The sequence below is a fragment of the Ciona intestinalis genome, chromosome 2, assembly GCF_000224145.3.
Source record: "Ciona intestinalis chromosome 2, KH, whole genome shotgun sequence".
NCBI lineage: Eukaryota > Metazoa > Chordata > Ascidiacea > Phlebobranchia > Cionidae > Ciona > Ciona intestinalis.
Genome location: NC_020167.2, coordinates 800,927 through 820,472, shown reverse-complemented (window position 1 = coordinate 820,472; position 19,546 = coordinate 800,927). Strand labels below are relative to the sequence as shown.

General features: G+C 34.1%; 2 protein-coding genes and 2 non-coding genes across 4 annotated transcripts in view; all 4 read left to right on the top strand.

The window, feature by feature from the left end:
* The window catches only part of LOC100178042 (sn1-specific diacylglycerol lipase alpha), a 29,624-nt gene extending 18,879 nt beyond the window's left edge, over nucleotides 1-10,745 (top strand). Inside the window, exons 3-19 of the mRNA XM_026840810.1 lie at nucleotides 555-689; nucleotides 1,056-1,133; nucleotides 1,603-1,727; nucleotides 3,195-3,357; nucleotides 3,659-3,820; nucleotides 4,120-4,231; nucleotides 5,809-5,914; nucleotides 6,258-6,399; nucleotides 6,732-6,806; nucleotides 6,868-6,998; nucleotides 7,484-7,607; nucleotides 8,063-8,161; nucleotides 8,753-8,823; nucleotides 8,941-8,987; nucleotides 9,072-9,121; nucleotides 9,471-9,665; nucleotides 10,152-10,745. Coding sequence (XP_026696611.1) covers nucleotides 555-689; nucleotides 1,056-1,133; nucleotides 1,603-1,727; nucleotides 3,195-3,357; nucleotides 3,659-3,820; nucleotides 4,120-4,231; nucleotides 5,809-5,914; nucleotides 6,258-6,399; nucleotides 6,732-6,806; nucleotides 6,868-6,998; nucleotides 7,484-7,607; nucleotides 8,063-8,161; nucleotides 8,753-8,823; nucleotides 8,941-8,987; nucleotides 9,072-9,121; nucleotides 9,471-9,665; nucleotides 10,152-10,163 — 1,827 coding nt within the window. The 3' untranslated portion in view covers nucleotides 10,164-10,745. The remainder of the gene's footprint in view (nucleotides 1-554; nucleotides 690-1,055; nucleotides 1,134-1,602; nucleotides 1,728-3,194; nucleotides 3,358-3,658; nucleotides 3,821-4,119; nucleotides 4,232-5,808; nucleotides 5,915-6,257; nucleotides 6,400-6,731; nucleotides 6,807-6,867; nucleotides 6,999-7,483; nucleotides 7,608-8,062; nucleotides 8,162-8,752; nucleotides 8,824-8,940; nucleotides 8,988-9,071; nucleotides 9,122-9,470; nucleotides 9,666-10,151) is intronic.
* Nucleotides 6,807-6,862, top strand: mir4023 (microRNA 4023). The gene has a single exon (NR_034417.1). It is a non-coding gene; the product is annotated as a microRNA 4023 (primary transcript).
* A 1,161-nt stretch (nucleotides 10,746-11,906) lies between the features above and the next one.
* On the top strand, nucleotides 11,907-11,960 carry mir4199 (microRNA 4199). The gene has a single exon (NR_048936.1). It is a non-coding gene; the product is annotated as a microRNA 4199 (primary transcript).
* A 2,103-nt stretch (nucleotides 11,961-14,063) lies between these two features.
* On the top strand, nucleotides 14,064-19,340 carry LOC100175723 (N-acetyllactosaminide beta-1,6-N-acetylglucosaminyl-transferase-like). Its single transcript, XM_002128313.4, is given in 6 exon segments — nucleotides 14,064-15,577; nucleotides 15,699-15,823; nucleotides 16,333-16,527; nucleotides 17,234-17,364; nucleotides 17,431-17,498; nucleotides 18,776-19,340. Coding segments are annotated over 6 exon segments (1,449 nt in total). The 5' UTR covers nucleotides 14,064-14,788; the 3' UTR covers nucleotides 18,917-19,340.
* Nucleotides 19,341-19,546: the final 206 nt, after the last annotated feature.

Below are 19,546 nucleotides of genomic sequence, written 5' to 3'. Positions count from 1 at the left end.
TAGTTATAGACTTGGTTTTCTTGAGTGAAAAATTAATGCTAAAACTCCAGTGCTGATGTGTCTATATGTTAGACTAGTGGCGCAGCCAGGGGGGTTGGGGTGTCGCGATCCCCCCCCCCCCCCCTTGAAACCAAAAAAATAAAAAATATATATATAATTTTTAACAAAAATTAAAAAAATATATTTTTGAAATTTATTGATTAAACCCCCCCTTTATTTTTTCTGGCTGCGCCACTGTGTAAGACATTCAATATTTGTGAAGCATGATGTTTCCATTGCCAACACGGTAGCACACATGGTAGAACAACTTTGATTGTTATGAATCGCTTAACTTCTTATGTAACAACCAATCACAACTCAATTTAAATTGATAAAATCGACCTTTAATATAATGTGCAGACTGCAAATCTAAACAAGGTAATTGTTGCAGATGTAAAGGTATGTTTAAAATTTGGTTATAACATAAGTCATATATGTCATAACACTTGGTTATAACATAAGGCATACTTAGTTAGTTACAACTTACAAGTATTGCAATATTCCATTATTTATAGAACGCGTTGGATGAAGCTGCCGATATTTTTCATGAATTCTTCCGCGATCTAGATTTAGTGCCTTCTGACATTCTTGCCGGCCTAATATTACTTCGAAAGGAACAAAAAGTAGCTCGTAAACTAAGGACTCTTCATGTAAGTTCAGTCAAATATACTGAAGTGATGACTTAAATACATATATACGATGCAATTGTATATATTTAAATAAAGGTACAAATGTACATATTTAATGGAATAATACAGAAAAGTCATATTTTATTTAAAATTTTTTTATTGAATTTTGTTTAACTTTATTATTATTACGTATTACACAAGGCATATTGTAAACGTGAAACTATGGCAAATTCATTTTGTTTTACAATGAAAATGTGATCTGAATAAAATGAAATGTTGGTACTTACCAAAAATACAAAAATGATTTTTTTTTCTTATTATTTCAACTATTTGTTTTTTTTCTTATTATTTCAACTCAGTTAATTTTATTTAAATTCACAAATACAGAAGTCAGATAGCATTGAAGAATATTTATGTGAGTATCCTGTATCGGATCAATCTTTATTTCTAAACCTCACAAACCAGGTAAGTGTTTATGTTGAAAATGTAACATAACTGTTGTTCAAGAATTGTTGCTGGACGATAGAGAAGTCTATCTAAAACAGTTATACCTGTAATTTATTTTTTGTGTCCCATTTGAATGTCCTATATTTACGGGAATAATAAAAGCCAGGTAAAGTCTTTTTGACATTTAAAATTAGGGTGCTAAAACATTGGATCATCTCTATTCTCATGTCCGCTAACATCACACATGTGGATGTGGTTGATACACTTAAATTCTAGGTATATGAATACATTGGTTTATCTACTCAAAGTGACATTAAATATTATTTTAGCAGCTCATCTGGTATAAAAACATAGTGTATTTCCAACTGTTTTATCAACGCTCATAGAGATTACAATTACAATAAGACTGAATGATAATTTCATTGTTTTTCACGCATAATGATGCCATCATATTCATATGCCCGGTAACAAAAAGATATTTTTCAAGGTTGAACTGGATGTCTATCACGATCAGATGTATTATTGCAACTATGCGATTGCTTCGTATGGTCCCTTGTTTTATTACATCTACAATCCATTAACCGGAGTTTGTAAGATGACACAAAGCTGCATGTAAGTATTACATGCATAAAGAATCATTATTTATCTGAATTAAGTAATGTACCAGCGCTGTGGGAAAGTGCCTGTCGCTGCTATCGTTGTGGCCGTAAGTGTCTTTAGGCAAGACACTTAACAGCAATTGCTCTAACCCAGTGTTTACTTATGGGTTGTCCAAATTATAGCTATACTAAAAATATTGAAAAATAATTACCCACAAAGTAACATACATGGTAACTCGTAAACTGGCACAAGACGTATGAACACCCGTGTTATAATGACTGTCGTTTTCTGAACATGCGAGGATAAAGTAAGTTACATTCATTCATTTAATACAAACTAGTTAATCTAGATTTAGTCTACAGTTTGTTTACCATTCTTTATTCATGATTGAAGGCTGTTATAACTTATAACGTATTGTTCGTCATTCATATTTTGGTTTTTGTCAAAGTTTGTTTCATTTTAATTCTCCACCAGCTACAGTGCTCATAAGATAGACAAAAGTAAACATAGGAGCGCACTTTATTGCACTTCTGTCAACATTTAATTCATTTTTTATGAGACTTTAATGACCCCAAGAATTTTATGAAAGGCATAATATTTTCTATTGTGCTCAACTGAGAAACAAAATTCAAACGCTGGGAGCTTTTTGAAGGTTTTGGCTACTTGTTTAAGTGAAGAAAACTTTAGTTTTTAATAAAAATTATTAAAATTAAAAAAATGGTTATACAACACATTGGCTTTGAAGTCCATTGTTTACAAACAATATGCACTCTAAAAACAACTATTCAAGTTATATCATTTCAAAGTTAATTCCGAATTGTATAAAATATTCAATTCTTAAGTATAATGGTGATAATACTTTATTTGTTTATTGTTATTGTTACTTTTCCGATTAATTTACATTAGGTTTCAATCATTCTAAGAAATTACTATGAATTAACATCATTTGTGTAATTACACAGTAATCTTAAATCTATGGTTCTATCGATCAGCATAATATAACATGTTTTACGAATATAATGTGTTATATGTATGTGACTATTAATTATTTTCTATGTTGTCATTGTATGTGACGTGTTATTCCTTATTTGTTTAACATGTGTTGAGATTTTTTATGTTTTTTTCCACACAATACTTTAGGCTGCTATAGCTGTTTATCATAATCTACACAATTCCTTACTTAAACTATTTATCAAAACATTATTTATAGCCCAAGTAATCAGTTTATAATTAATCTTACTATTATCCAATTAGTAATCAATCATAGTTTACCTAAATTCATAACATTAAAGTAATAGAACGTTTTTAGGTAACATATTAATAACTCTTGGCAGAATTAAAGTATATATACTGGTATATTTGTATATCTATGCTATGTGTAAACTATACGACTTTCTGGATGGGAGGAGACACTATGCTATTTATTACACAATCATGCCCTGTTTATGTTTCACTTGGTAATTAAAATAAATATTTCAGGTGTGGTCACAATGGATGCTGTTTATCAAACCAGAGTTCTCATTATCCATTGACATATGGTGATCATTGTTTCAATTGTAAAACAAACGTGGTTCAACTGTCACTTGATGATAGTGGTTATATTCAAGATACTGAGATTGTTTATATTTCATGGAATAATGATGTAAGTATAGGCTTTACACTACATTGTGTACAATGACTTTTTTTAAACATTGTTATTGTATTTTGTAAGATAAAGTAAGGTAGGGGGAAGATGGCACACCTTTTCATTTATTTTATCACCCCATTTGGTAGTAAACAAAGAACATTCAAACAAAAACCGTATCGCCACAGCTACCATAGACCGGTTGTTAATTGTTTAAAGCTTGATCAGGATATTTGAATACTATGTGCTAAAGGTGTCCCATCATCCCATCTCCCCCACAGTACTATAATATATTATATTATTTCAACTTTTTAACTAGGTTTACCAACAACCCTTTTTTGTTGCAATTGATCATAACAAAAGATCGGTTGTGTTAACGATACGTGGAACACTAAGTGAGCTTGATGCGCTTACTGATGCCGTGGCTTCTCCCATCTCTATTCCTGTTGAAGGCAATGATGGGACATGGAAGGGACATAAAGTAACTACTTGTGTACTTGTGTTCAGAATTGCTTTACTTTCATAACCATATGCTTGTTGGTTGTTTTGGTATAATGGTTTGTTGGTCTAATTTAATACTAATACAAGAATAAGATTATTATATTAAATATGTTTTGTTAATAAATACTACAGACAGATTTGGTAAAAAGAGTAGAATGGTTGTAGTTTACAAATATACTGCACGTTGACTGTGTCATTTCAATTATATATGGCGGAGGTCCCAACTCCGCCCCAGCCCATTAATGCAAATATTGAAAATAAAAAGTATTTTCATTTCAGGGAATTGTGAGCTGCGCTAGTTATATTCAAGCAAAACTTGTGGAGGATGAAATTTTGTCTCAGGTTTTTCATTCTTCGTGTAAATCGGTCAATTACAAGTTTATTCTTGTTGGTAAGATAATAATAATAATTGTAACTTTAGTTGTATGTTTAATTACGGTAGTGAAGATTTAGAAATATTTTAAACGAAACAGGATACAGTGACAAAACAACAGTTGTTAAAACTTGCTTACAGTTAAAAACATGTTTACATTTATTTGGAAGGAAATAAGCGTGGTCGCTACACCTAACAGACAGAAGTCATTTATGTTGATTTATTTTAATAGTAAAAAAAGTGTGCGAAAAATACCTTAGTTGCAGAGTGTTTCTTTATGTACAACTAATCTATTCCATGAAACAGCGCTAGGTGGAATTGATTAACTTTATTTGATAATATTACCACATTTACTCTTAAGGTTAAGCAGATGTACATTTGTTCAGGTAATAACAAAAAAAGCCATTTAGAAATATTTTAACACATGCAAACATTGTTTATTCTTGAAAAAAATGTTAAAAATTAACTGTAGCATATTTTATACACACTGACTTATTAGTTCAACTGTTGATTCTCACAAATGTATTATTATACCTTGGATTGTGAAAATGAACTTCGCTTTCCATTGTACATGATCATTAGTATTGTTTTTGTATGGAATATGTTCTTCAGTTAACAAAAACAAGTTTGAAATGGCATACCTATTTGCATATAAATATAGATGCTCAAATGTGATCTAAGGGTACCACCGAAGGTAAAAAAAAACAGATTCTGAAAAAACGCAGGGAAAGACTCGCTGGGGTAAAAAATATTTCGGCCGTTGGACATTGCATTAGATTTCCCATAGGAAAAACCTCACCAAAATTTGACGGTTCTAGTTTTTAAAACTAAAGAAAATTAAATCAAAAATTGGTTTTGGTGTAATGAATGCTTTTTTTGGAAATACATAAAAAATATATATATATTAAAAACTTTAATATGTTTTAATTGTTTGATTTCTATTTGTTATATCTATTGGCTAAAATCAAATCTAAATATATATATGTCATGTGCTATCTACGTTAGACCCATGCAGATGCATTCCGACAGTTTAATCTTCGGCATAATCATGCGTGGTCGACTGCATATGTATCAGCATGAATGAAAGACCAATGTTGAACGTCTAAAATAAAACATTCATCAATCTCACCAAGCATTGTCCTATTGTCAGTACATTGCAATTATCGCATTTTTATTATCTTAGTAAAATAAACATTACTCGTCATTTGTATTCGCTCATTAATGGAATAATAGAAGTAAGATTAACCTGGGTGTCCTGCTTGCATTTAATTTGTGAGAGTGGGATAAGCTAGATGATAGAACTCATCTTTGCGCTGCTCGTTTGTATTAACCAGACAATATAATTTAAAATTTTAGAATATATGTTTAGATTTAAAACCACGTAATTAGCGAGTAAATAATGATTCTTTTTCTATTAATTCACATTATTCTTTACTAACATTATAGTGAGATTGTAATCAATTTACGAAAGATCGATGCATATAACTTGACTTTGAGTATAGACTTTTGTGTTTTAAGGGTGATGTTTTATTTATATTATTAAAAATATTTGTTTTACTTATATTATTAATATATAATATGATGTTTATTACCAGGCCACTCCTTAGGAGCAGGTGTTGCTGCCATCCTATCTATTATGTTACATCCTACGTATCCACAACTTGAATGTTATTGTTATGCTCCACCTGGAGGATTATTAAGGCAAGCATGGACGATTATTCATTTAATAATTTTAATATAATATAATAACTTAATGTGTCCCTTTAATTAAAGTAGCAAAAATTTAGAAATATTTTAAAAGATAAGACAGGATATAGCGATAAAAAAAACAATTGTTGTTGTAAAACACGCTTTACATTATTTCATATATTTTAGTTTTGAATTTCGGTTTAATTATGTGTGTAGTGATACTGACATAATGTATAAGACTGGTTGTCACATATCATAAAATAGCTTATTACACACTAACAGGTTATTTATAATAGTAATTGTGCAACTGTGAATACTTTTGAAATATATTGTGATGTTTTTATTTTTGGTGCAGTTTTTCCGCAATGGAGTCCTCAAAAGTTTACATACAAACTGCTGTACTTGGCAATGATGTTGTCATTAGAACAGGCCTTCCACAACTTGAAGTGCTGCGGAATAAAATTACCAACCTGTTGAAAAAAACTCAGTTACCAAAAGTAAGTTACCCCCATTTAATCGTCAACCAAAAATATGTTTGCACTAAATCTTAAACATATAAACAACTATGATATGTTTGAGTGTGTTGACATCATCCATGCAAAGATATTAGTTACCAATCTATTTTAACTTCCAAAGTTAAAGGAATAAAAATATTTTGAGTTGTTGATGTTATTATTTTGTGTAAAAATAAATTGTTCGGTAAATTTTAACACAAGATTAAATTTGAAGTTGTAATGTGTTTTTTTCCTTCACTGGTTACAATTTTTTAATAATCTTGTCAATAGGTTTTAATTTAAATATTAATATGGAAAATATTTATTATTTAAAGTACAGAATAATTCTCGGAAACATTTTTCATTGTGGAAAAGATTCTTCTGCTGATCTCTCACAGCATATAGAAATGGTTTGTTTGTTTTTTTACATCCAAGTTACAAATTACTAAGTTGTGTAAATTCAAACTATAGTCTAACATTACTGAGAAGTTCAATGAAACTGGTGAAGGAAGTAATTCGGCCGAGAAACTTTATCCTCCAGGGAAGATACTTCATGTCATATATCGTAAACAGGAAGATCAAAGTTCTTGGTTCAATTCAAGGTGATTTTCCATGTTTACTTTTTTGTTTGAATTTTATGTTGATTAAATATATGATCTTATATTCTATATGGGTGGGTCCAATGTCCAAGCAAGCAAGGATAAACAGGGTTTTACCGAATTGGCCTATACCCTGGGCTTTATATGAATTGGCAATCATTGCATAATCATCTTTATGTGGCAGGGCAGCTTCATAAATATTATATAGTAGAGTGGAGGAAGATGGAGCATCATTTCATTCTATTTTCTCGTCTCATTTAGTAGTAAACAAAGAAAATTAAAATAACCATGAAATATTGTTGATCGTTAGAAACATGATCAGGATATTTAGATATTAAGTGCTAAAGGTGTCCCATCTTTCCCAACCCTACTATACAACTGTCTGTTTTCATACACCTCATTCTATTAACAAGTTAAACAGATCTAACTTGCTATAATCTTTGTCTCTAACCTCTGTTTTTTAAATAAAATCTATAACTTTATTTCAGGAAAGAATCTGTAGAGTATTATGCACTTCATGCTGACAATGCAAATCATTTTAATGAAATTATTGTTTCTGGGAATATGATTTCTCACCATTTCCCACAAGAATTGTTGAAAGCATTAGAAAAGGTTTTTATTCTTTTTTTTTGTGAAATGTTTGATATTGAGTTAAAAAATCATAAACATTTAAACGTTTGACCTCTAGTTAGAATTGCTTGCCACCATACTAACCTCAGAAATGACCCGACCCGCTAAATAGAAATGACCCGACACTGCTATCTATTTCTTGTTAAACTACCATCGACATGTTGTGTAAAACATGTAGTGAATCATATACGATAGCATATTTTGTAAAAACGATCGACTATGACGCTTCTGTGATTATGTAAATCTACAAACACATTATATAAAACATGGGGTCTTAAGCTTTATAAGACAACACTTTTAGTTAATATTTCATACGATTTATTAATTTGTCGCGCTTTTTAACCAAATCCTAGCTTAAATATTAAATGCTAATAGTTTGTTGTATTTATAACAAATATTATGTAATAATCATGATATATTTATTATTTATCTATAAGGTTCAATCGTATAGAACGAAGACTTCTGATAAATATTCACAAGCAGCTACTCTTGAAAGTCATGCACCGCTTATACCAACAAGGATAAATAACCTTCATGTAAGTTGAATAAATAAATGAATGAATGTAACTTACTTCATCCTCACTTGGCGGAAAAACCACAGTCCTTATAACACGAGTGTTAATACACCTCTTGCCAGCTTACGAGTTACCATGTATGTTACTTCAATAATTATATTTTTGGATTTTTATGTTTTATTACCAGCTTAAGACAACCTATTAGTTACAACTGGGTTGGAGCAATTGCCGTTAAGTGTCTTGTCCAAGGACATATACACCCAGGCGCCCACAATGATAGCACTGACAGGGTTGACCCATTTCCTCATAGTTAGAGGCATGCGCACTTACCAACTATAGCACTGTTTTGGTAGTTAGTATTACATATTTTCAAATTATTCACAAAATTGAACCTTAAAAACTGTCAGAAAACTGGTTAGACCTCATGAAATGGTATATGATATTGTTTTGTTAGTTTAAATTGACATCACCACAAAGTTTCATACTTAAACACTGCATGGTGTGTATAAAGCCATCGCATATGGTGCACACCTGTAGAACATGATGGGCACTGATCCTTTTATAGACGGTAAACAGAAAAAATTGATGATATTCAAATATTTTGTATCTCAGGTTACAGATCAAAGGTTGTGGGATGAAGGTCCTTCTTGTTCAACCAACGAGACAAATCAGAATTTTTCGAGGTAATTTTTTGTTTGCCTGTTTCTAACATTTTGCAAGCACTTTTTTTTATATTACCTCTGAAATATCTGAAATCAGAAAACTTGAAACAATCTGATGTATTTTTATTTACTTTACAGCAATACACAACAAAGTACTTTCGCACATTCATCCGTGCACAACACAGGTGAACATATTGTTTCATGGTTTATTCATGACTTTTTAAAATGTGAAAATAAAATATTAATTCACACCACATGTGTATTTCCAGATAATGAAACATTTGCATCGAATGATCATGTGATGCAACAGCAAGAACAAGTTTGTAACTTAACATATTTATATTTTTAAAAGTACACAGTTTTATAAACCTGTTACTAAAAACATATATAAGGGAACATAGCACAGTAACAGGAGAGTTTAAGCTCGCTTCTGCTACCATGTGAGTATGGGTGTCTTTTGTTTGATTGCTTTAACTCAATGTTTACTTTTGGGTAGTAAAATTTTATCCCCATAAACCACATGTTTGACTCAGGGGTGTATGACGCTAATACGTATATGGTGCAAATGAAGACACTCATGTTAAAACTCCCAAGTTGCCTTGTCACAGGAGAATGCACAAAAACACATCAAGTAAAATGAATCAGTTTGTCACATAATGTGTTAATAGGTTGACCCTGTTCTGCTTGAGTTCGATGATCAAAATAATGAGAAGGAAACATTGGATGTAAAATATTTCCGTTCCCAATCCATGCCACCCCACCACAAGCAACAGGTGGATGAAGAAACTTTCTTTCGAGCGCGTTTTGAACCAAATCTCATCCCAAAGCCTCCTCGATCACATTCGTTTCAATTTAGTCATAAGGTGAGTGAATTAAAAAGTTAAGAATAATCACTCAACTTGTTTATGGTTGGATTAAAAGTAAAACTATATGTTGTTGCTTCATATATTTGGATGAAGTCCACCGTTTTTTTATTGGTGTGGCTTTGATTAAAACTTTTTAATGTCGCCAAACAATATTATATTTAATGTTTGATGCAAATACCACCAAAGAATATTATGTTTTATGGTATTTGCCAATATCATTTCGAGCGTTTGTATTCTTGTGCAAGACACTTGCGGACAGTCGTTTTAACCCCGAGTTCTATTTTAGGTTGTTTAAATTGTCAACTGTACAAAAAACATTCACTCACAAAGTTACATACGCGATAACTTGTAAGCAGGCATGTCGTGTATGAAATAGAGAACCTGAGTTATAACAACTGTCATTGCCACAGGAGGATAAATAAATGTCATAAGTTTATCTATTTGTATTTTAACATTTTTATAATTAATGCTTATATATTCCAGGTACAACAATAGATCATGTGCTCACTGTTAAACTATGCACTACACACGCTTCCAAACTTTTTTTGCTACATTGTTAATCTATTGACCAATATCCTTTGAACTCTTGTGCTCTTTCTGTAACTTGTGCTAAAACAAATCATGTTGTACATTGCAACTTTATGATTCATGCGGTCTGTGATGTCATAATAATCATGGTGGTTTCTATACAGCTCAGCTTTTATAAATATGTTGCAAATGGTTAATCCCACTTCAAGCATGTTTCTTGTATCTATTTTTGATAATAATTTGTTCATCTTGATTTTGTATGATTGGTGCAACATACGCTGATCTTGTATTCCGGGACATTTTAAGTGCTTTGGCCTCAAACACAGTGCTTTGGCTCAAATTGCCTGATATATTTTGAACAATAAAATTGTTCTTAAATAATAGATAGCTGATACAATAAGCTTGCTATAAGATGATGTAACTTAGTTATATTCTGTTCTATGGGTTCACTTCGTGTCGTGTGCGCTTTCGAGTTCTACAATAGGCTGATCAATCAGATCCCGAAATATCGAAATATTAGGTGTTGCAAGTAAATGATCAATTATAATACCTTTTATTTGTCTCTACGATGACGGTAGCGAAGATTGAAGAACGGTTTAAATTAAAAGACTGGATATAGCGGTAAAACGACAGTCGTTAAAAAACTCACGTAGTAACAAAAAGTTTTATTGGAAGAAAGAAGCGCGGTGCAGAGAAGAGTCGACGTAATTGCGAAATGGACAAAGTTGTGTTAGTATAGGGAATATCAACTGAAGAAAAAACCACCGGGGAAACAACACGATGCCGTAGACCAATTCAGCCGCCGTCGAATTAATAACCTCGTTAAAGCAGGTGCGCAATCCCAAAAGAACGAGTGATAAAATGTCGGACCATGGTTCAGGTGTGCTTTGTGTTATAAAGATGCTTTTATAGTTGTCTGTGCATTCTCTATATCGAACCGTTCGGTGATGCTGAATGGTACGCTGTGGTACGAATAGGGTACTACATCTGAGCATCATGAATTGTTCGAACATCTCTGATTCAAACCGAGTACCGCGGTCAGGGCGGCAGTTGCAGGTGCAATGACCATCAGTTGTTAAAAATGTTCGCGCTATTGACTTTGCTGTCATAGCAGGTATCAGTTGGCTTCAGGTGATCGCGTAAAACGATCAATATAAGTTAATAGACTACTTATCGAAAACCATTCGAAACATGTAACGGTCCCACGATATCCGTATAAATATGGTTGAAAGCGCGTGTGTATTTCCATCCCAGTTTAGCCGCGTTTTATCAGATGAGTTCGCCTTTCCCTTGACTGACGTTGTTTTCAGCATGTTGTTTTGTGGCACCAAGTGTGTGCAGTTTGTGATAAATCGATGGTAATATTAACCAGGATGCCTAAACATCGTTGCAGTATTATTTCTTAGATGGTGAACATGGATATTGTGTGATTGCCGTCAGCACCTGTTCCTGTACAAGATGGATACCATCTTGATCTACCAAGGGTCATCGGTCAAAGTAATGCAAGTTCGTTTTTTTTTCAAACACACTTGGCTGGATTAATTACAACACCATAATCCACAACTCGGGTAAACAGATGACGTATATGTGTTCTCTATGTTATTCTTCTGTTTTGCTTGTAACGAGGATATAATCGATACATAATGCATATAGGAAAAGTTTAAACAATGCAACATATGATGGCCATCAGGGACTCGTTGAAACATTTGGCTTTCGTTTTTTTTTCGATCGAGCGGCATTCGATTGAATTCGAAAAGGCCAAACGGTGTTGTAATCGTTGTTTTTGCCATGCTGTCCATCTCAATTTGATATTAGGCTTTAATGTGCTGGTTTATTTTAGAGCGAGCGATAGAACCACGAATGAATGTCAAAAACTCTTGTATATTTTGACACCCGTGTTGGTGAGTTGGTTGCAGGTGAGCTGCAGTTGACTTCGTTACTCTTGCTGGTGTTTAAAGTCCAACTGTCTCGGTTATCTATTAGTTGTCGGATTGTCGTTTCCCAGTCTAGGTCATCTAGAAGTTTCGCAAGAAATCACACAATTCTGTACTCTTGGTTACAGCAACTGTATTTGCTCGTTCTATAGAATTCGCATATGTCGTAACTATATTTCGTTCGTTCGCTTGTCCATGCCATTTGTTCATCAAATTAGTTGTCTCTTGGTTATCGAGCTGAGTTGAAGTGGTTTCGATTTGTTAACCACACGGCAGCATGGCAGCCTGATCGACAGGATGTGGTTTACGAGAATCTTTTTGAAGCATATTTGATGAACAATGGTATTTGTTACATATAATAAAGTGGAGGGAGACGGGACACCTTTAGCACATAATATCCAAATATACTAATCGTATTTTCAACAATTATTAACGGCCTATGGAGGTCGTGGGAATAGGTTTTTATAATTCTTCTAATGTTCTTTGTTTATTAAATGGGATGAGAAAATGGTATCAAAAGGTGTCCCATCCCTCCCCATCCTACTATATGTATAAAAAGTATTTCGGTAAGCTTTGTCGTTGCCTCGGCTGTGTATAAACCTTATATGTCTGATATTTCTTTTTGGTTCATTCGTTAAATGTTTGGTCTGAAGTGTAGACAAAGAGTAGGGTGGGGGAAGATGGGACACCTTTGACACATAATAACTAAGTATCCTGATCGTGTTTTAAACAATTAACAATGGTCTATGGGAGCCGTGAGTATAAAGTTTTATAAAAAAATCGTTGAATGTTTGTTTACTACCAAATTGGAAGAGAAAATAGATTGAAAAAGTGTCCCATCTCCCCCCACCCGACCTTAAGCGTGACCAGTAAGCTATGTCGGGTGTTAAAGTCCATATCCCGGCCATGCGAGTTATTCATCGATTTGCAACCATGTGTCAGACGTTAGACCAAGTCAGAGGTAACAATATCAGGCATGTACTTTAGAGCGTTATGTCTTTCAAATACGAATACCTTACCAACGTACGTGTCATATTATGACCGCATGTTAATGATTTGTGGAATAGGTCTTCCCAGTATCTTGACATTAATGCTCACACGATACATAAATGTTGTCAGCTAAACACTGAAGCCAGTAAAAAGATTTATAAACGTTTGTTGGATTCGCATACGAAATATTAACCAAGTCTATTATTGGGACGTGTGTATAAGCTTTGTTACTGTTCAATTTGCAGCTAGCAGACGCCTTTCTTCTTTTCCAATTATTAATGTTATTATTGGCAGTAACTACTAAATATAGATTTTAGTATATAGCTTTTTTATTTTTTTTTTAATAATAGTATATAGCTTAAAGTTAGAAGTGAATTTACCGCAGAGTTGTCATAATATAATAGTAGGGTGGGGAAAAACGGGACACCTTTAGCCTATAATGTTCAAATATCCTTAGAAGGTTCTTTGTTTGTTGTTTACTACCAACTGGGACAAAAAACGTATGGTCTGTCCCTTATCGTGGAGCCACGTACGATATAATGTTAGCTAGCAGTGCCAATTGTGCTTTTGTGTGATTCATGTGTTGAATCAAAGGTTCAATTGTTTATTGTGATTAATGATGTGATGCCGTTTCCTATACATTGTTTTATCAGTTTATCGGATATATCGTCCACATGTGCAGACTGATAAAGACCATAAGAGCTTAAAATCTAGAAGCGATAACACATGATGATTTTGTAAGTTTAGTTTGAGAAAAACCAGTAACGCTACGAGTAAATGAAATGACGATTGACTCGGAAATATTAAAATTGTAGCTTTAGCTCAGTAAGTACTATCTGCGTAAAGAAATTATAATTTTGGTTCCCCTTTTAATTGCTAGGTAGACAGATTACACAACATCAAATTAGCTTCATGCGCTCATAAACGAATAATAACAGACGTTTAACGTTGAGATTCTGAGTTTAAAGACGCCATCGGACCGAATTGTTCCGCGCGTATGCGCACACGGACGGAAACGGACCGAAACAAATATGGTGTGCAGCCACCTGAAGGTTTTTTTCTGTTTAAGTATTATCCATACATCGCAGTGGAGGCGTAGCAACTTTCAAATATTCGTTAGCAGTCTGGCATGATTAATCAGTTTATGCAAACTTAACTTTTTGTTATATATTATTTTTATGCTCTTCGTGTAGGTTGTGGAATAACAGGTAATGACGCGACAAAAAGGTAAAGTTCCTCTGGCGTGCGTTGAACTATTCTATTTAACCGCACCCTACCATACTGACGCGGACACGGGTGTTCGCCTACATGTACTGCTGTTAGTGTAATGTAAAGAATGTACGGCACTGTACGTTATATGTCATTAAGTAGGTATAGCATAAGTTATTAAGTTACAGCAAAAAAATGTAGAGACAGAAACAATAAAGTTTGTATTCTAATACAAATTTGTTTAGTTAGTTTTAAATGATACTTAACTGAGCAAGAAACAATTCGTTAAAACCGTACCATATAAAGCAGGCATTATGTACAGTGAAATCAAGTACCTTTAAAAATTTATGTTGTTATGCGCACTTTAGATGTTTGTAGCAAAATTGCTGACAAGCAAACCGTGGAGTAAAAATTATTTAGCAACGTAAAGGAATCCATAATGTAGTTCAACCTGATGAAATGGTTTCGTTGACCAAATGCAGCTTAGCTGTGTATCTAACATTGTTGGTGGTGGTGGTATACCAACTATATTATCAACATCTTGAAGTTCATCGCGACGTCGCGAATATTGCTAGCAATATACATTTGCCCGCTAGGCATGTTGGATCCACAAAAGCTGCACCAACACAAGTTGTACCAGCCAATGAAGACACAACCCTCCCAGCACACGTCACAAATACATTTTCTGAAACTGAAGCTACATTTTCAAGCACAAACTTCCCTCTGAAAGAGATTACCACGGCCGGTAAACGTGAAACTATAAACTATGAAACTTGTAATCGTTTACTGCGCGGAGAAACCGATGGGGATTACCTTGTTCGCAATGCGGATACGACTTCAGATGAACAGATTTATCTAGCAGCGTCGGAAAATTGTACCGAATTTCGCAGGAAATATCGTTTTATGTTGCCGGAATACCAGGTTCATGAAGAAGAGAAGAACTTCACACTTGCTTATTCAATACTTGCGCATGACAGAATTCAGCAATTGGCATTGCTACTTAGTGCAATATACACTCCATACAACGTTTACTGTTTACACATTGACGCGAAATCTGCGCCAGCGACCAAGTTAGCTGCCACTGCAATCAGTGAATGCTTTGACAACGTGTTCATGGCAACGCGCATGGAAAGAGTGATTTATGCTCATGTTTCCCGGCTGGAAGCAGATTTAAATTGCTTCAAAGATTTACTTGACTTTCAACCGCAACAATATCGATGGAAGTATTTAATTAATTTATGTGGGCAGGTAAGATATCATATAGGTGTAGATATCTACACAGTAAATAAAACATACTTGTCCTCACAATGTTACAAAGACAGCGTAACATTACATGGCTAAAGTGAAAATCTACACCTACCAATTTTAGGATTAACCGTTGCGCACCAATATGGAGATAATTGAACAGATGAAACATCTGAAGAACACCAACCTTATTCTTGGCTGTAAAGCTCACGATAAGTTAACATTACGAAGGACACAAGTTGTGTATCGGTAAGTTCGCCTCTTCCATGCTCGCCCAGCTGTGCAAATATTTCGTATTTATGTTCTTTTAATGGAAATGAAAAAAATTAATATTCCCCATGTTTTTATTTGTATTTGCGATGTAACGTAAATAAATCCAAGGTACCGCTTACTGTGTTACTGACGAGCTTTTGATCATTCATCACTCACTAATGCTTTTAAACTAATAAGTTTATACGACTATGCTAAGTTAAAGGTATTTCATCGAGCAACCAATCAGTTTTTTAAAGTACATTTTGAACACTTTTGATCAAGCAGGAAATTGATGGAAAATAATTTGGCCCACGTGCCAAATAACTACGGTAACAGAACGGGATAACACGAATATTTACAGCAATACATATACAACCGTTTCCACCAAAAAGCCGTGTTGTTTGGTTAAAACACATTTAGGGATTGTTATAAGTGCTACCCATATATCCATCTTACCCCAAGAGTACTATAAGCCAAGCCACAATATTTAATTATGATTCTTACAGATTGGAAAATGCAACCGACCCTAGCCAGCCTGCCAAAATGCGTGAAACCGATATTGAGCATCCGCCACCCCCATACAACATGACCATCAACAAAAGTTTGGCGTACAACTTTTTCACGAGAGATTTTATAGACTGGGTAATCTACAAGACGAATAAATCAAAAGCGTTGCTTGAATGGTCACGTGACACCTACAGGTAAACCTAACGAAACACGCATAGTTCCTAAATCATGTCTACATACACGTTAATCGTGTTGTTCGTGTGTAACTATGTACACACCCTTTGGCTCTTAAAATATGATTTACATTTACAAAGTTTAGATACCATCAAAAATCGTTTAGGTGTATAAATTTGTTACATAGCCATTGTGCCGTATGTTTAATCAGTTTCTTAAAAAAAAGGTAGTGGGGAGGGGGGAGACGGGACACTTTTAGCACATAATATTAAAATACCGTGTTTTAAACAATTAACAGCAGTCTATGGGAGTCATGAGGATACGGTTTAATAATTCTTAAATGTTCATTGTTTACTGCCAAACAAGACGAGCAAACAATTTTATCTAACTCTTCAATCACCCAAATATCCAATTACCTAAAACAGCGGAAAAAGGAAAAATATTAAAACGACTATTGTTAACACGCTGCTGGTAACAAAACGCAGTCAAGGGTTAAATAATATCGTTGCTTCTAATTCCATAATATAGTAGGATGGGAGAAGATGGGACATCTTTTTATTCTATTTTCTAGTACATTTTGGTAGTAAACAAAGAACATTCAAAGAATTAAAAAACCTTGTCCTCGCGACGTTCATAGACCGTTGTTAATTGTTTAAAACACGACCAGGATTGTGCTAAAGGTGTCCCATCTTTCCCCACCCCACTATATGTAAATTTTGTTTTCAGTCCTGACGAGCAATACTGGATGACTTTGAATAACGAACCTGACGCACCAGGTGGAAAACCAGGTTTCCAGTGTTGGACGTTGGTCCGTTATATTAAATGGATGTATAAAGTAGACCAAAAAGAATGTTTGGGTGAGCATTTAATTTAAAATAAATAATATATTTCGGTTTTAAAAATCATATCGTTCTTTTTTATAGGTTATAGCAATCATGGTATATGCGTGTTTAATACATCGGCGCTTTTTTCTTTCACCAAACGAAACGAGGTAAGAAATAAACGTTTAAATTGATGTGTTATTGTATATATGGTGGCACATGGCCTACTCAATGTATTGAGTAGGCCATGGGTGGCAGGGTATGTTCTTGGCTGGAATGAACTGAAGTCACTATAAGCTGTGTGTGACGAGCCTTATTTTTCGTACATTATAATTTATCCCTTGGCGTAACTAAGACCTTCTCGGTTGAGTGCGCGCACTTAAGGTGGCTGTACACGGGATCCGTTTCAGTTCGTTACCGTAATTCGGTCCGACGCCTTCCAACGGCGTCTTTACATTGAACACATAACGTCCGAAACTTGCGAACCGTCCGTTAACGTAAGGCCACCGGACGCGATCCAACATATGCAATTTTGCTTGTGTCAAACTTTTCCTGTGGTTGGGGGAATGTTAAGACAAACTGAAAAGGTCATAGACGACCGTTTAGGAAATGCTGCGCATTCTCCGCTGTTTGTTGACCGTGTGACCTGATTGAGTAATGTTTTTATTAGTATTATGTCTGCAGTTTTCACTGGTGTAATTTCATATATAGCCTTTATTGTCCAAGGAAGCCTAGAAGAAACGTTGTTTCGTTTTCACAGATTTTGTTTCGTGAGCAATGTAGTTATCAGATTAATACTGGCAGAGTACGCTACAACTGTAAAGCTGTTGGCTATTATAGACCTAAAATGGAATATAATATAGTATATGTAGGTCACTAATGGGTTGTCCAGATGATCAGCCAGATATATAAAAAAAATAAATAAATAAACAAAAAATAATCACCCACAAAGTAACATATACATGGTAACTCGTAAGCTGGCACGAGGTGTTAAACCAGTGTGATAACGACTGTCGTTTTCCGGCCACGCGAGGATAAAGTAAGTTCACAGTAAATAAAAAAATATTGAGCTGGTCCGTGAAAGACCTGCTTTATATGATTTAAAGATCATATTTCCTTTCTGATCAGTGTCGCAACAGCAGTCTTCGGCCGTTTGTTTTACATGCGCAACCAAGCGTATTTTTTTTACTCTAGCGAGTTTTTTTAGAAGCCGTATCGTTTTGGCAAACTTTGATAGTACCTTTAGGTTACATTAAGCATATCTATCCATACACAAATTTTGATTTTCGTTGGTATGCCCCTTTAACATGATAGTATTTCGGTTATATTTGTATTGAAGGAGAATTTATTTTAGGCTTAAACGTGTCATGAAAATCTTGTGTAAAATTCAAAAACAAGGCAGATTTTACGTCACTCTCATTATCATATTTAAACTAATTTTTTTCAGCTTTTTGTTAACAAACTCGACATTAGATATGACGTAGATGTTGTGCATTGTCTGCGCTCCTGGTTGGACGAGAGAAGGAGAGGGGGAAATAAAGAAGGCAATCCAAGAAGAGAACCTCTTCTACCTCCATGGTTGTCATGACGTAGAGCTGGAAAACAATTTTCGCGTCCTGGAAAGATCGTAACTTTAAAGGGAATTTTTGTCTGTATAACGTTTCATGTTTTTTTAATACAAAATATAGTAGTGTAAGATGACTCGCGGAGAAATACGGCACGCTCTTTAAACGAACAAGTCTGGCATCTGGCGAACTGATGGCTCGAACTCTTAAACTGCAAAAAGTTTATAGTTTTAATATGATTTAGCCAGCATTCAAAATCAGCACCTTACCGCTACACCTTTTTCGACAACTGAAAATCGTTATGTTCATTCATCGCCAATTTTAATAGAAGCAATCTCTCGCTTTTCCGCGTCCGCTTATAGCTGTGAAAATACTGTTAAATAAAGCTGTTGCATGTTTTCCGTTATAATCATACTGGAAACCACAAAAATAGATTTTAAAATGTGATTTATGTTGTCCCACCCTAGTGTAATAATAACAAAAAATGTATGGAAAACATATTTGAAAATCGGCCAAAGTCACTTCGAGAGAAAATATGAGAAGTGGCTTGTGCTGAATGCGCGGATGCAATATCTAGTTTTTAATAGAATCTAAACTTCGGTATAATAGGGTGGGGTGGATGGGACACCTTTAGGACATATAATATCCAAATA